This window comes from Protopterus annectens, chromosome 3.part0 (assembly GCF_019279795.1).
Source record: "Protopterus annectens isolate FY-2018-M chromosome 3.part0, PAN1.0, whole genome shotgun sequence".
NCBI classification, from domain to species: Eukaryota; Metazoa; Chordata; order Ceratodontiformes; family Protopteridae; genus Protopterus; species Protopterus annectens.
Window position 1 is genome coordinate 96897696 of NC_056731.1, and position 18680 is coordinate 96916375.

The 18680-nt window shown below is 38.7% G+C and overlaps 1 protein-coding gene across 1 annotated transcript in view; it reads left to right on the forward strand.

The window, feature by feature from the left end:
* Window positions 1–18680, forward strand: part of PITRM1 (pitrilysin metallopeptidase 1) — a 1418909-nt gene that overhangs the window by 1343582 nt on the left and 56647 nt on the right. The window contains exon 25 of the mRNA XM_044064598.1: window positions 14543–14688. Within this exon, the coding sequence (XP_043920533.1) occupies window positions 14543–14688 (146 nt within the window). The remainder of the gene's footprint in view (window positions 1–14542; window positions 14689–18680) is intronic.

Sequence of the window (18680 nt, forward strand, 5' to 3'; positions counted from 1 at the left end):
TACTTGGACAGAACTAAAACTTTCAGAAAGATTGAGTAACTTTTAGTGTCATATGCTGCAGGATCACAAGGAAAGGCTATCTCAAAACAGACTATTTCTAAATGGATAGGCCATTGCATCTGTTTCTGCTATTTTCAACATGGCAAACAAGTGCCTAAGGGCATTAGGCCTCATTCCACCAGAGCAGCAGCCTTCCTCAGAGGAGTACCAACCAAAGATATCTTAGAGGCTGCAACTTGGAGTTCAGTGCACACCTTCACAAAGCACTACCACTTACCTCTTTAAGTCCAGAGCAGGCTTTGCCACTGCAGTTCTGTAGGGCCTCATAGTCTCTCCTAATCCTATTTAGCCCAGCCACCCATCCTCAGCTTTGGGATTCAACCCAAGAGTAATGACTGCAACAGTGAAACATGATGAACATAGTACAGTTGTGTACCTACCATAAATGTAGATGTTCGAGTGTATTCACTGTTGCAGTCCAGGTTACCCACTCACCACCCCCCTTTTCTTTGCTGGGACTTATCTGCACTTCCTTATCCTATACAACCTATTTGGTGTATTTGCTTGTAGATGAAGGAAATGTTATTTTTGTGCATGCATTTTTTATTGGCATATTTTTCAGCCTACCAATTTGGGGGCACCTGACATCTGGGGCAAGAAAAACTGAAGAAAATGGTGTCAGTTGCATCTTTTATACCCCTGGCGCACTGATGTCAGGGAAGAGGCGACAGCAACCGATGCCAGACCTAGCCTTTGGAATTCTGGCCGACTGAGGGTAGCCTGCCAGCAGGATAACCCAAGAGTAATGACTGCAGCAGTGAATACACTCTAACATCTACATTTATGTTAGGTACACAACTGTACTTTTTTGTGGCAAACGTACCTTTTGTAATTGTGGCCAAAATGTTCAACCTTGGTCTCATCAGACCATAACACATTTTCCCACATGCTTTTGGGAGATTTGATGTATTGTTTTGCATATTTTAGCCGGGACTGGATGTCTTTCTGTGTAAGAAAAGGTTTCCGTCTTGCAACCCTTCCCCATAGTCCAGACATATGGAGAATACTGGAGGTTGTTGTCACATGTAGCACACAACCAGTACCTGCCAGAAATTCTTGCAGCTCCTTCACTGTTGCTGTAGGTCTCTTGGCACCCTCCCTGACATGTTTTTGTCTTGTCTTTTCATCAATTTTGGAGAGACAGGTAGCTCTTTGCAACGTCACTGTTATCCCATATTTTCTCCACTTTTTGATGACTGTCTTCACTGTGTTCCATGGTATATCCAATGCTGTGGAAATTTTTTGTACCCTTCTCCTGACTGATACCTTTCAACAATTTGATCCCTTTGATACTTTGTAAGCTCTCTGCGTACAATGGCTTTTGCTGTAGCAGGCAACTGAGTACATATCAGGAAAATCCTACTAGGACAGCTGAATTTTATTTGGGGTTAATCAGAGTGTCTTTAATTGATGGCAGGTGTGTACCCAAGAAAACTGAATGCTGTAATTAAAGCAAAAGGTGCTTCAAAGTATTAGTTTAAGGGTGTATCCACACAACAAAGTATTTAGTTTAATGGTGTGCACACTTATGCAACCAACGTATTGTACGTTTTTTTTTTTTTATTTTTTATATTTGTCCCCTAACAGATTTGTTTGTTTTCAATTGAATTGTACAGGTTATAGGTCACATTAAAGGTGGGAAAAGTTTTGAAATGATTTATTGTGGTCTTTTTTTTTATATCACAAAAACCTGGCATTTTAACAGGGGTGTGTACACTTTTTATATCCATTGTATGTCCTGCCATTGTCCCCTTGTAAATTGCTTATTCAATCTGTCTTCCCAATCTTTTCTAACCTCTTTTGATCGTTTTCTATAACCATGGGTGCTAGAACCATAGAGCGAGGGGGGCAGTAGCCCCCACTTTCAACACCTGCCCAATATGCTTTGTTTTTTTTTTTCTTTTCAATATGCCCTGACACGTCTGCCCGAATAGCAGTTACATGGAAACATTCACATTGACGTTTCTGAGGTAACCACAAGGTCAGGCAGCTAGAAGATGATTTAAGTTATAAACCATCTTTTCCTGGCTGCTTGAGCTCATAGTTATCATGGTAAAGGCTACACAAATGTTTCTGAGGCATACCGATCAACTTCTTTCCACAAGAATTTTGTTCAAAGTGAAAATTAACAGGGTAATGAAGCCTCAAAACCTGGGACAATTTTTAAATATTACTTATTCATTTAACATTTTGATAGAGCAGGTTTTGCATCAACATGCATTTTCTGTTTAATGTAAGTATGAAATTTTAATGTCTGGCATTAGTGACTGACTGTAATCCTTTATATACCTCTCAACATTTGCTTAAGAGTTCTGGACAGAGCTAAAAAATGATAGGGGTATAAAGTACCAAAATCAGGGACATATTTTAAATATTTCTCTCATAAACTTAGAAAGCTGCTAGAGTAACAGGTTTTGCATTAGCATGTATTTTCTGACGGATATGAAGTCTCAGCCTTGAATATCTCATTATTAACTGGGCATAGTCCTCAGTGGTTTGCCGGAAAACCACATTTTTTATGAAGAACTTACCAAAAATATAAGGTAAAAATCTGGACATTCTGTGAAATCTGGAGAGTTGAGAAGTATGATACAAAACGATTTACCAGAAAATCAAACGTTTTACGAGACGGACCACCAGATTATAGTAACATATTTTAACTTGTTGATCACAGATGTATATTCACAATATGTCTCCCTACCCCTACCTCCCAAAGTTAGCCACCTGTATACACTTCTAATATGTAATTGTCAGAAAAGAAAAGAAAATTATCACAGTTGTGCATTCCAGCCTGTTGCTGATAGAGACGGTACATTGCCCCAACACAAGATATAGTGATATTGTGTGCATACCTGTGAGGTATGATTGTGAAAAGTGAAAAAAAAATTAGTACACTGTCACAGCCCCAAAAATGACACGGTGATCTGTGCATAGTACCTCTGAGGTTTAATTGTAAGGAAAATTAATGAAATATTGACCATACTTTCCCCACCAAACAAGTTGTAGTGACTTCTCAGCACACCTCTGAGGTTTTGAGTACAAGGAGAATTTAAGAAATAATGTCACTGCAGGTGGGTTCAGGGCAGAAACCCTCAATAGGCCTGCATCAAACTCCATTTCAACAACCGAGTTGTGGACACTGCCAGGATCTAGGTGTTCTCGTGATGCCTTTTGTCTTATTTTTGAAAGATATGACTTATAGTGTATGGATCACTATAGTAATGCTCTGAATTTAGGGAAAGATAAGCCTGTTGACATCACAAAGTTACTTAACAAGCTTTTAGTAAGTACCCATTACTACTGTAAAGCTCTAGTCACACACTACAACACTAACAGCAATCAACGATTACCATAAAAGAGGTGTGGGAAGCTGTTAAACACTTTATTTACATTTTTTCTAGAGTATGAATTAATTGTTTAATAGCTTCCCACCATACTTCTTTGGAGGTTTATCTCTGTGTGGCTGGTGTAAGTGTGCTATACAGCACTACTGCAGTTTTCTCTCTAACTTCTGAATACATGACTCCTGGATCGAATCTAATTCACTTGACCTAAAACTAATTTGACTGACTTTCGTTTGACTGACACTCAAATGAGCTAAATTTCAAATTGATGACAACTCATTTGACTGACTCATTTCACCGACAGCTTACAATGCTGAATTTCAACATACTAAGTCTTAAACCATAGACATGCACACTTAGAACACCAATAACTAGTTCTTTCCAGAACTTAAAAACTATTTACTTACCCACTTAACAGAAACTGGGCAATGTACAACCAAACTAGCCCCCCACCCCCACTGCCCAATGTTGGGGTGGGAGCTGTGCCCCCCACACACCCCGTAATTATATATATAGTAACTCCAGGATTGCACTACAGTGGGGGAAAGGGCATATACCTTTAACTTGCCTTACAGTACTGTACACGCTATCACTACTGCCGAGAAAGCACAAAACATTCACCAAATTACTTTAGATACTTCCCATAAAATTGCAGAGAGACAAACACACATTTAGAAACATTGCAACACTACTTTTTACATGACTGTCATGACTGTCAGTATTCTGACAGTCAGCAGTGTAAGTTACAGTAATTCTTTTTATCCCAAGCAAGTCACAGGTGAAGGGAAACCCACAACAAATCTGTGTCTTAAATGTCTGTGAAATGGGAGTCAGTCAAATGAGTTGTCAGTAATTTGAAATTTAGTTCATTTGGGTGTTGGTCAAATGAAAGTCAGTCAAATGAGTTTTAGGTCAAGTGAAGTAGACCCTCTGGATCACATACCATACAGGTGAAATTTCTGTGCAGTAATTCCAAATGTGGTGCATATTTACACTATGTACATCTTGTGTCTCAGATATGAGTAGTACAACAAAGAACCACTGGAACGCACGAACTGCTAGTGTAGACCAAGAACACTTTAATGAAACGCAAATAAAAACACTTTCACCTTCAGGCTTCTTCAGGCTTAGTACAGAAATGTTTTATCAGTAGAACTCTTTTATATAGTGATGTCATAATTAATTACACATGCTTTTAACGTTCAACAAGCAAAGCCTTTAAAGAGACATCACTATTCAAGCCTAGTAATATATGTGCAGCTAGGCATAAAATCCAATAAAGTTCATCTAATTCAGTGTGATGTACAATATTTCCACCATAAGCTGAACTGTTAGTAGCACACAAAATTTAAAACATAAAAACACGAGCGGAAACTTTGTCTCTTTGGGTCTATAAAGAGCACTAGTAATAACTTCTCTTTTTATGTCAGATAGATGTTTACTTATCCGATCCATAAATTTCTGGTTTGTTTTATCCACATAGAATGTCTTGCATTTTTTGACATAAGACAAGGCAGATGGAGTTGGAATATACAATATGCAGGGGGGCTTGCCCCCCTGCAAAAATGTTACCAGTAACACAGTCTTTTGACATTGGAACTTCCAGTTTTCAAATGTATTTATTTATTTATTTGTTATTTATTTAAATTTGTTGACCGGGAGTGTCCGACTGGACGTAGGTCCATTTTCAGCAGAGGCCCGGGGAGAAAAGCTCCACAGTTAAAATAAACAGACAGTAGTTACATTGGATTACATAGAGATTAACAATATAACATAGCAATTACTTACAACATATTTACAGATGAAGAACATAGTACATCAGTAGACAATTAGAATCTTTATCTGTGAAGTACATAACAGACATTAACAAATGTTACAATAAGAAGTTCCTGCTGTATAATAAGTACTAGGCTTATGAGCATCTGAGCTTGCTATAATCAAGGTAGTTAGTGGAGTGGAAAGAAAGGTAGTGGTTGGATGGGGAGGGTGATTTTAGAGTGGGAGTTGCAAGGGCATAGCCAGCATGTTTTTAGGTGCGCTTTTAGTAAAGTTTTGAAGTGGGTGCATGATGGTGTGGAGGTAATTGTGGGTGGGAGGGAGTTCCATAATTTGGCTATGGTGCAAGAGAATAGTGCTTCACCAGTAGAGTTATTGGCTTTAGTGATCTGCAAGTGATTTTTGTTGCTGGATCTTAGTGGTCTGGTGGTGCGATAGGGTTGGAGTAGATTCTGGAGGGATGAGACATTTAGTTGATGGTTTACTAGTTTGTGGGCGAGTGAGAGTTGATACCATTGAAGGAGGTGAGGGAGTTCAAGCCAGCCCAATTCAGCAAGTGAGAGACAGTGGTGACTACGGTAGGATGCCCCTGTGGCGAATTTGGCGATTTTGTTGTAGCAGGTCTCTAGCTTGTTTAGATCGCATTGCCTTAGGTTGGTATTTATTGGAGAGGATTCCATGTTACAATTTCTGAAAATTTGGTAATTCATTATTACCAATTTTGGCTAACTGGTTTGATCAAAAGGTTTCTACATTTTGATAGCAAACTAATATATATATATATATATATATATGTATTCAAACAAATTAGATATTTATGAGATTAATGACCAATTTCTCTTGATCGTAGAGGGAAGCTTATTTTATTTTATAATTTTACAATGTGTTGTCTAATTTCTCATATTTTTGTCTTATTAATATTTAGTTTTAGTTTTAGGTTCTCAGACTAGAATACAGTGACAGTTGGCAGTTCCTGAAGCCTTTTTCAATACTTTTGAGTTTTCCATCCCTGTGTTTTTTTTTTTCTTGATAAGGACTTGCTATTTATTTTCCAGCTCTTTCATCCTGACTTTTTTAAGGCTACGGAACTCAGTACTGTATTTTGTAATGATCTGCTTAGTAAGGTATAAATTGGCACATTGATCTCCCCAAAGTGACTGTAGAGTATGCTTCTTGACAGTGGTAACTGCACATTTTTGTTTAAACTACTGTGTACTGCTATCCCTAGATCTTTAATGATAGCATCATTTTTATGATTCACCCATTTATTTTGTAATCCTAATGTAGCCTTTTTGACACATCTCACAATGCTATATTTATTGACTTTAAAGGTGAGGCCATTACTGTTGCAGCATTTTAGCATTTGAAGATTATCATGAGTTTCATCATCTTTTATTGACTTAATTGTGTTAATCTAGTTTGTAGCAATCAGCATGTTTGTTTATCCATAGTCCATTTCCAACTTTTTATCTGAAAAGACAAATTCAAAGAAAGTGGCCTTGGTATAGAGACCTGTGGGACATCACCCCTCCCTGCTAACTCTCAGTAGTGCTTATTATTCCTGAGTTATGCAGAGTAATATGATATCTGTTTTGTCAGCAGAGGTTGCCTCCTAAACCTGAATCTTTAACTGGTAATTCATGCAAACTAAACCTCGTTTTTACTGAGGTAAGCTGCTACTGCTACAGTGGCTGTTATTCCCAAGGGATGGAAACAGTTGCCTTCTGGGAAGATGCCTTGCACAGTCCTTTACTGGGGTGTTTGTGATTTATTGTGGTCATTTGTGGTCATTGCTAGTACTTGGGCAGTGACTTTGGAGAAGAAATAAACAAGACTAAGAAAAGCTGAAGATTTTCTCACCTGGTAAACCTGGGTCTGCACAGACTCTGGTTCACAGCACAGCCACTGTAGTAATGAATTGGGATGGATTATAAAAACATACTGCTTAACTATACATATAGAAGGTTGTATTGACTTTGTTTTCAAGCATACTGTATCATTATGAGTGGCTTCTATTAATACCGCTTTTGATGTGATATTTCATGGCTTCCAGAGTTGCATAGGTTCATAGGTGTTTACTAAGGTAATGATCACAAGGGCCTTTTTAAGCCTAGCCATGCATCCCAAATCTCTGACAAGTTTTGTAAGCATGGGCCTGGGAGATGAACCATTTACAGGTTACCTGTTTGCATCAGAGACAATGGTGCCAAACCAAGGATGAATTTCAGGTTTCCCATCCAATTGTCCAAGTTGCACTTGAATTGGATTAAGGAGAAACTCTGCTTCGCATGGATGGGGAGCCTGTTCCATAGACGGGGTAGTCTCTGGGATACATACTTATTTCTCCAGCAGGTCCTATTTATATCACAGGCAAGGTTCAAGTCTTTAGAACGGGTAATTCTGGTACTGTTTGTTTTGTGGATATGCAGGAGGTCCATCAGAGTGGGGTCTGACAATACCCTGTATGCCATTCCTAATACATAGACATATACACTCTGAACAACTTGGTACAAAGAAGATGGTAAAATGCATTGTATGCATACTGCTTTTGAACAAGTTTAATTAGCTATGTTTATATATTCTGCGATACAGACAGAGAAATTCATGAGAAGAGAGATATTCTGTCATGCAGGCAGTAAGTTAAGCTTGTACTTAATTTTTAATTTTTAATTGTAGAGACACAAAACTACCTTTACTAACCATTGAAATGTCAGGCCCCACTGTAGCGAATCCCATGCTATGGAGACTTAATGGCATGGGCAAAAAATGGACTGTGTGTGTGTGTGTGTGTGTGTGTGTGTGTGTGTGTGTATCTATGTGTATGTATATATATATATATATATATATATATATATATATATATATATATATATATATATATATATATATATATATATATATATATATATAATATAATGTATATATGTGTATATATATATATATATATATATATATATATATATACACACACACACACACACACACACACACACACACACACACACTGTCTGTGGTGGTCATTTATCAGGATATTCCATTTTCTCCAAGGTATAGCAGTTTAGTGGTTGGTATATTTAAGTGTTGGGGGGGTCTCCCCCCTCCATTGGGGATGCAGGTAGGCTTGCCCCTGCAAAGAAGAACTTTAAAGGAGAAGAGTGGTGTTTGATTTTGCTCTTCTCCTGCATTTTCGGGGGGGGGGGGGGGTAGAGGTCGGCATTACAGTTGCCGATATTTCAATAAGGAGCCCCTCTTAAGTTTTGTTCTTTGTGTAGGAGTCATGCAAATTCTTCTTCAGGGAGAGTCACTGTAATGACAATATAACAAGAACAAAACATGGAAAGCCAGCTTTACACTATTCCCAGAATAACTAAAGGTGTGTGGAGCATAAGGGCCCCTTTTCACTCATAACATATTTATAATATAAACAGAAAATAAAATTAAAAACAGTAAAAGAAACACAATTTAAAACAGTGCAAGTGTATTTTATACTAATGGACCCATTGACCCAGTTTCTAAGAAGTTGCAGACTATTTATTTGACTAACACTGGATTTTATCCAGTTGGAAATTCACACCCTTACTACATTTCCTTTACAACAGTCATGCTGCTTATATGTTAACTTCCTGAATTGTCAGTGAGTGATGATGTATGATTTTACCCTTGCCTAGGAACATAGGAACAATGATAGACAAGTGGTCAAGGGGGCCATAAGATGCTTAGCCATATACACCTTTAAGCAGATAAACACACAAGTTCTTACCACCTTTAGTCAGCAGTTTAGTACTTACCTCCCAAATCTTCCAGGGGCTGTACATGATAATTAAGGTGTAAATTTGTATCTAATCATCCAGCCTTCAACACTGGCCTTAAAGGTAATCACGGTATTACTCTTATGTTGTACAGCTAACTTATTCCATACATTGAGTTAGGAACCTGTCCCTCAAGTGAGCTTGTTTATATGTTGGTATAGATTTACAACCTTAATGCATTGTCTTTTTATTCAGACTGGTTTTGCCAAGAAATAGAGGGTCTATATTAGATCACCAAACGGTTAAAAAAGCGAACGGTTATTGATCGACCCTATGCAAGCGAAAGTGTAAAATATCGAAGCAACAGAAACCTGAATTTTTTCTTAGGGAAATAATTTGGTTGTCCGTTTCTGTTGCTTCGGTATTTTCAGTACTGTGGTGGAAAGTTGTGTGTCGGGTTCAGTTAAGTGTGCGATTGTGTGGATGTGAGTGTTAGGGCGGGTTAGGTGAGTTAGGGTTAGGGCACGGGTTAGGTATGTGTGCGATTGTGTGGACGTGGGGATTAGGGCGGGTTAGGTGAGTTAGGGTTAGGGAGCGGGTGAGGTGAGTGTGCGATAGTGATGGACCTTAGGGTTAGGGTTTGGGTTAAGGTAAGTGGATAGTTAATGGTATGTGTATAGTTTAGTGTAGGGTTAGTTGTCAGATTTTAGATGTATGTGTGTGGATTGCTGTTTGTTTGGTGTGCTTGTGTTGTGTGTATGTGTTTTGCAACAGCGATTTATTTTTCCCTAGGAAAAAAATCGCTGTTCTGACAGTTCGAGATTGTAAGCTTTCACTTATATAGGGTTGATTAATCACTGTTCACTTTTTTAAGCGTTCGTGATCTAATATAGACCCGAAATAGATGGTCAAAATACCCCTTTTCCCCTTGTTCTGCTTTTTCTTTTTTATCTCTTTGCTGCTCATATTTCACTTTTGAGTGGAGCTGTGAGTATTTTTGTGTTCTGCATGATTGTCTTTTGCTTTATTTTTTTTCCTTTTTCTTCTCTTTACTTTTGGGCAGCATTCATCAACTGTATTTCTTACCTACCCTGATTGTTCTTGTACATCTTAAAAAAATAAGCCAAAGTACCTTTTGTAAGGGTTCTTACTACAACTGCATATCTTTCAGAGAGGGAGTCCTGCAACATCATGCATAACTTCACTGTACCTATTTTTGGATACAGATTAGGATTTGGATTACTGCAAGGTTATAGTAAGTTGTAAATAAACACTACACTACATATGAAAGCTGCTCATAAAAACATGTCGAAGGCATAAACGTCTGGCCTCAGTGAGGTAGTTTCACAAAATAGTCATGTAGTCATCGACCAGTTAAAGCTGTCAGTAATGGTGCAGTCGTAAAAGCTGGTAAAATAATGAATTCCACAGGAGTAATTTTCTTGTAGTTAGAGTTTCTAGCTGCAGCTGTTGTATAAGGGGAATTCACTGAAATTCCTTCTCCATTTTAAAATTGGGTTGAATGAATTTTATATTTTTTTCCTCATTGAATCTGCTGCAGTTGCACTGAAAAGCCACATTTCTGTTTATTTTAAGCTATTGAATGAAAGCCATTACAAAATTCAGCATTGGTGAATATATCATAAAGAGAGAAGCTAGGTCAGTATAGCCTGCTGGTTGCATTTTCCTTCTGTAGCTGTATAATAATTTTAGTGAGATGATGGACTGTTGACTTTGATTCCTTGTATCCCTGTAGGCATAAGCAAGCCTTAAGTTTTAGTCTTTGGTTACATTCCTGTTAAGAGTTGAACTTAAGTATATTTACAGAACTGTAAATAAAGTAATTGCCCTATTTTTTTACCTGCTATAGAGAGGCCATCGACTTAAAGGAGGCAGAATGAGCACTTTCAGTGGGAGTACCAATCCCCTCACTAGAGTATGCCTTGCCAGTAGCTGCAGCATCCTGTTAACAATCTTTTGCAACTCCAAGCAGTGCAAAATAAACTTTCCCAATTTAAAACCAGTATACCCCAGACCCACATCAGTGCATCCTACTAGTTGAAGTGCTAACAGTGAAATTCTTGATGCTTTGACTAAATGTACACCGGTGCAGGTCTGTACATACGTTACTAAGTTTAAAAGCATTTGCTGTAAATTGGAAGTCTAGCACAGCTTCCACACAACAGTTTAAGATTGAAACTGAGTCGCACTCGCACAGCTAGAGAATTTTTCTTTCTTGGCTAAACATTCAGTGAGAATACTGCATACCCTGTTACCTTGTGTTGAAAAATTCAAGATATTGTTTGTCAGTGCTTCATGTAAATATATTTGTGTTGTTTTATATATTTGTATTGTGTTTGGTGATTTGGGCTCAGAATCCAGCCAGATGGTACTGTAGTCAGGATTGCATCAATTGTATCAGAGAGTATTAAAATACATTTCATTCCATTGTCAAGCTACAGCAGAGCCATAGTTAGTTGATCTAGCACCCACTGCAGTTCCATGATCTGACATCCCTCAACTCTCAGTTGGGAACAAAACAAAATATCCCCTCCTCCTAAGTTGGAGATCAAAAAAGGCTCTTCTTTAAATTTTAGCAAACTGCTTACTATGACTAAATACCATGCACACACAGTGCCGAGTACTTCAGCTCTTGCCAGAAATGCAATATCTGTATTCATTTCTAAGTGCTGGTATTGCACTATGCCATACACAGGATGCTGAAACACTGCAGCCCTGACTGCAAGTGCAGCAAAAGTATTCAAAAACTGGATGCTGGCACTGTTGATCATGCCCCCTTTGCTTCCAGGGCAGCTGCCCATTTGTCCCACCATAGCTATGCCTTTGAGCTACGCTTGTACTGCTTTGAATTGTGTTGTTTCTTTTTACTATTTTTTATTTTTATTTTCTAGCTATATTATAAATATATTATGACTGAAATGAAGCCCTTATGCACCACTCACCCACCTATCAAAATAAAGTAAACAAAACTGTGTTTAGGGATGTCCTGGTGGTGCAGCTGTTAGCATTGCTTCCATGCAGTACTTAGTTCTCTGCTTTGGTTCCTTGCTGGGGTACCTTGTGTGTACTGATTGTGCATGTCTCGCATGTGTATATGTGGCATTTTGCTGGGTGCTTAATATTTAGTAACTTGAGGAAGTTTGACTGCACATGCTTCAAAATAACAAGCTACTAGCTCTCTTGCTCTTCCATGAGTCTCATCCGACTCCTAGAGTGACCTCTTGGACAGCCACCATTAACCACAGTTTTCCAGACAAAGGAGGAAACCGACATAGGTTGCTAGGTTTTTCTTCAGTATCACACATACGCGCAGTTACAACTACAGGCAATTTAGAGTCACCAACCCATCTTACAACATCCTCTTTGGAGTGAGGGGTGAAACTGAAGCACCCAAATTAAAAAAAGCATACTAGCACAGGGAAGACGTAGGTTCAGAGAAGGCACCCTAGCTGAGAACTGAACTGGGGAACCTCTCCTGCAAGGCAGCAGCATTACCCATTGCAGCAGCAGGCTACTACCCATATGTATTTACTTAAGGCTAATGAGGTCACCCACTGATTTCAGAAGCCTCACATCTAGTTATTACATTGGTGCTATGGGCCGTATATATATTACACAGCATCAGGTTTATTCTTTAGTGAACTGCTAAGCCTGAAACAACTTACCTAATGAAGCAGAAAACATTTAGCCAATATTTCACTGTTTATTTCAGTAAACAGTTTTGAACTACAAAAATATTAGATGTCAACATTTTAAATTGGTTTATTGAATGATAGCATACATATACAACAGTTAATGTAGGGAAATACAGTAAAGTAAAAGAGCAGATGCTCTAAGCAAATGTACATTTGTGTACATCAAGATAACAAAGTGTGATCTATTGATGAATAATTTGTTTTTCACTGGAATGTTCCACTTGAGCATTTCCCTTTTACAGCTGAGTCCTGGGGGAAAAGCTTCAAGTACAGAAGTCATATAGTAATTCGGTATGAAGTAGCACACTTACATTTGAATTAAATAAATCTGTGTAAGCTGACTGGTAGTGGGGAGGAAAAATTTATGTACTAGACCCCTGAATGACAAGGAAACCAAAAGCTGTGACAAAAAAAAAGACAGCTTTCAATGACCTGATAATGTCGGGGAGGTTAATTAGATCCTACCTGTTATTATTGCAGAGGTTAATTAGAACATAACCTAATGATACAGGGAGGTTAATTATTTTGCTTTGAGGGAGGGATTGGCATAATGGTTAGTGTTTACCTTGCAGACACAAGGTACAGGGCTTGGTTCTCACCTTTGAGGGAAATTGGCTAGACTTAAAATGACCCACAAAGGCAGTTAGCCTAGTAACTTACCTATGAGGTAGCAGTTTAAGAAATGAGGGAGAATTTGTATACATCTGTCTGACCAAAACAGTTAAAATACTGTGATTTATTTATAAAGCTTGTTTCCCAAGCGAAGTTAATCTACTAGTGGCCATTAAGAGACAAATACACAGCATGGCTTCTCGTGAGAACTGCCTTTGAGTCTCGCATTTAAAGGGCTTATGACATTCTTAGGCTTTTCCAGCAACTATGCATACATTATCTGGTAAAGTACTGCAAAATGGATTTCATAAACATTAGTTATACTTTGCTGTAGTTATTTCAAAGTGTGTAAAATGGTCAACATAATGACTAGGCCTGGATTCCGAACCATTTTTGATAAGTAGTCGTACCTGATACTGTAGGTTAAATTGGCTGTTCCTACCTTTCACTAAGTAACACTTGCTCACATCCCTTTCAAGGTTAATAATTTAAGTACTGTTTTGACTGTTCAGTGTTATATTTACGTTTAGCTAACATCAATCAATTAAGCTGTATCAATTTCAAGTATTAACATTATTCACACAGCACTTGAGGATATAATGACGCTGATGGAATGTCTCGTTTTGCTACCAGAGGGAGCTGATACCAGTGGCACAGAGTTGGAATGCTCTGTTTTTGACATAGGTTCCCCATATCCAAGTAATGTACCTGTAATATAAGGAGCAAGAACAGTCGAGTAGAATTGAATGGCTGGGGATCTGCTCCTTACTTTGGGGAGAAGGCATGGAGTTCTCTGGCATAGGAGCATCCCCTTGTGAAGACCAGGAGTAAAGCTGTGGGTGCAGCTATGTGGCTGGTCTTTATAATGAGCACACGTTGAGACAACATAGTTTGTGGCATGAAACAGCACAGCAAGGCCACTGGCGAGAGCATTGCAGGATTAGTGTGCCGAATATACCATTAAAGAATACAACCAAGCCAGCCTTATATAATTTCTAATCAACAGCCAACATTTGCTCTCACTGCCTGGATATCGGAGTATATGATTAGTTTACCAAAATATATTCTTTCTTTGGAAAAGACAGCTCTCTCTCCCATGACAGTGTGTGTAGCGTGCTAATACCAGGCAAGGTGTGCAACTTGTAGGCCAATGTTGGTAAAGGTTGGAAAAATTATTGACAGGGTGAGGATGTATTTGAAATGATACAAAAGTTATTTCATTACAGAGCATGTAATTATTTTTTTTAGTTTTGTAACTAAACAATAAATTTTAATTTCCATTCAGAGATCCAAATTCTACAGAAACACTTGCATCCTTCACAAATGGAGTGAAATGGGCAAAGGCTGGAAAATTTACTCAGCAGGACATTGATGAGGCAAAGCTTTCTGTGTTTTCATCTGTTGATAGTCCCATCGCTCCATCAGATAAAGGTAAGATAAACTCCCTCAAGGATTATTGGCAAAATGACAAATTGTGAACTGTAAGCATTCAGAAAAATGTTCAATAGTGAATACATATACTTAAAATAGGAAGCAAAGGCAGAATTAATGTTTTGATATTTAGATTTTAACTTAAATGTAGCACGTAAGTCTTATTGTAGAGGGAACGGTAAGTAGTGACTGCCCTGCTTGTTAAGTCAGTCAGCAGTGCCCATTTCTAGCTACATATACTGCTAAAAATAATTGCTGTCTTTAATAGTGCCAGTGACTGTATGGCAGCAGGTGCAGCCCAACACTGATTCTCTCCAGTTTCTTCCCACTATCACCCCTGTAATAGGTACTATGTTTATACTCCTCGCAGGTATACGCAATCTTTATATAAATCTTTTCCTAACACAAAAGATGATTCTTTTTCCATCTTAGGCATTAGTTTTTCATTAATGGCTCTGTGAGCAGAGCCTTTCCTGTTCATAAAAATGTGTATTTTTGAGGCTGATTTACAACTATTGATAAATGCAAACACAAAACTCTCAGATAGTGAAAGCACTGAATAAAGTTCTTATCATAGAACAACAGACAAACACTTCTTCAACAACATATGTGGCATGCTTAGGACCATGTCTAGGATGTAGAGGCTGGCCCAAAATTTCACCTATACAGGCATTTCTTTCTCTAAACTTGTGGTAAATTCATAACCATCCATGTACTAACCTATCCCTGCCAGAGCTTATTTTGTGCCTTCTTTCCTATATATTTATTTGACTTGCCCACTTGTCTAGAAGAATGGTGTTTTGCTTGTGTCAGTGGCATCCCCACTGATTGTTCTGAAATTGACAGCCACTATATGTATGTCTGGCTTAACGTTTGCCACAGTTCTGGAGAGTCAGCTGGTTCATTGACCAAGAAGGCTGAATCTTGATTAGGACCCAAACTACATCAGACTGATCTGAGTGCTGGAGTAGTTGGTAGGGAGAGCATAGAGTAAGCAGCTGGTACCAGTTCGCTCATCCTGGGAGGTGGAAGGTGGCCTAGTTTGCTGCAGTACTAAACCCTAATGGAGGCTGGAAAGTACAACACTATAAAAGGACCAAGACATTCGCAGTGAACCATCAAGCAGTGCACTAGCACCATAGTCAGATTAAGGTGCATGCAAGGAAGCATCTGAGTGTCACTGGGCTGGCATTGTGGACCTCATTTAAACAGCACAGTCATCAGAACCATAAGGAGTTCGGTAAACAAGGGGGGAGAACTTGATGGCTCCCTGGATTGTGACCTCAACACAGACTGGCTGTCACCCCCTGCAAGAGAATCATGGAAAATTAAAAGCAGGAAAGGAGGAGTAGTTAGCCGATACAAAGGGATAAAAACATACAGAGAAAAGTTTTGGAGGGTAATTAGTCTTTGCCAGTGCTGCCTACTTTACCAAAGGCTACCCACATGTCTCTATTGGAGTAGGTTTAGCTGCCCTGCCATAATCACATTCTGCAAAGCTTGAAAATGTCTGTAATCTAATAGATATGTGTGTCTAAGGCAAAAAAAAAAAAAAAAAAGATATTCAACTTTCCACAGCTGTCTAATTTTAAGTATTCGATTTCAGGATGTTACTGCAGTTGCTTTTCTTGATTTTAGCAGCACACCTTACTTAGCAGTCGACTGCAGCTCAGCTGTACTGAACACAGAAAAGCAAGAAAATAAGCTTAATTTTTGAAGACTAAGACACATAGCAGTTTATGTAATATCATACAAATGACCAGAGATGGATTGTATAGAGTAGGCCAGTTGACAAGCTACTGCTTAGGTAGAACAGGCATTCTGCCCGATTTAATGTTAGTTAGAGACCACCGCCAAAATTTGCCAGATAAGAAAATGCTAGTCAGTTGCAAGTTCTTATAAATATTTTGTGGAATAACGTTTAGCTAGTAGTAGTAAGAAGGAAATCAGTGACTGAGTAGGCCCTCCTTCACCGAATCATTCAGTCACTGTCTTAGCCATTTAATTGTCTTCATGTTTGCTGGGAAGCTAAAGCATATCCCACCAAGAAGTGGGCATTAAGCAGAGTTCTAGCTCTAAAAAAGGATGGCAGTCTCTTACAGGTTGCTACGATACACACGTACACATGCATACCCACACACACCACATGTAGACCTGTGTGCAGCTTAGAGAATAATTGTTTTACCAAATGTGTCTGGGATGTGGGATTTAACTGAAGCACCTGGAGGAAATAAAGGTGGTCCCAGGAAGGCCATGCACACTCTGCACAGAAGACATCCCAGCCAGGAACCAAACTGGAGAACCAAGAGCTGTGAGGTAGCAGTGCTAACCCAGCAATTGCCAGTCACAAGAATGGCAGCCACATATAGGACTTGACTATGGAAACTGCTGAACAGCATAAAGTTACCACTTGATTGTAAGGGAATATGGATGACATGGCCTCATTGACTCTCCAAGAGGAATCTTGATGAGTGGATGGGAGATCGTAGGTTTACCCCGGGTATCACTTCTGTGTCACTGTTAGACAGAGGCACAGTATACTAACCTCGAAAAAGGGCATAGCAAAATAAATTTAAAATGGGTGGCGAAAGCCAAACACATTCTGGCTAGGCTTATAAATGCCCTAGGGCAGATAGCCTAGTATGAACCTATGGCAAATTTTTTCAGTACAAATTAAATTCAGCTGTTAAGGCTACTAGAAAGAGTTGGTGGAAAAGACACAATAACTATTTTAGGGTTTTTTTTTTTTTTTCATTTGTTACATATATGAACTGATCTGTCTCAAACCTTTTTTGACTATGACCCAGTCCACAGTGGCAAAAGTAAATGCTGTATCTATATCGACAGTTTACAGCAGCTAACAAATCATCAAGTTTACAGGAGAACAATCCACACCACACAGACATGTGGAGAACAAGAAGTCTACACAAATAGCTGACTAGATATTAGAATTAAACTCTGGACACCGGAGCTAAAAGTCAGGGATATTAACCACTGAACCACAATCTCTCCCTCAGAAAATACTTCTGAATGCTCTGCATTTCTTTGTTTTCCCCATTTTGCAATAAAGAAAGTGTGCCGATCATTGTCTCAATTCACAATATGCTATCAGATTTCAATAAAAAACATTTTGAGCTATTTATATTTCAAGACACGAGAGCCGTCTGCTTATGATCAAAGGAACTAAAATCACTGGTTATTGTTGGTACGGAGACATGCCCTTAGTAACTTAAATGAATGCTTATGGCAGATGCACAAAAAGTATTTTTCACAATAATATCCAGTTCACATTAAAATACCTACCTGCTGTTCTGAAATAAAAAAACAGAAAGAACACGTTTTGAAAACCCACCTCATGCAGTGCCTTTCTCAGTCATAAGCTCTACGTAATCCCAGCCTAGGTTCAGATGTAGTACCCGATCAGTAGACAGCTGTCCGGGACTTAGCTGTGTGCAGGTAACAGATAAGGAGACATAAGCTGAAGTGCCACATTGGCATATGGTAAGAATCCATTCTGGTACCCCTGACCCTAAATTCTGAGTTGATCTCACTGCTAGTTGCCCCTCCCTTGCTTACAAGGAAACTCTGTGTGGTAGCTCTCTTTAGGGGTTACACTGTCCAACAGGTTTTATTTAGTAATTTATCTTTATTTGCCAGCTGGGTTTGTGAACAGGTCCACAGATCCTTTTCAGTCAAACCCTGGGCATGAAGCCTTAAAGAAGGATAGGGCATAGGCTGATATAAATGCAGCTTAGCCACAATAAAAAAACAGCACTGCAGCATAAGAATAATTTAGGAAAATCGAAACAGTATGAAACATGAAAATAATGATAAAATACAGCAGTTAAATGTTGTGCTGCATGTCCATGATGAACACTTAATGGGATTCCAACAGCCCAGTCACCGCTGGTTAGCTTTACCTCTGGTTGTAGTTCCTGTCTTTGATCTGTAGGCACAGCAAAACTGCTGTTTGTGACAGAATGAAGTTCTCT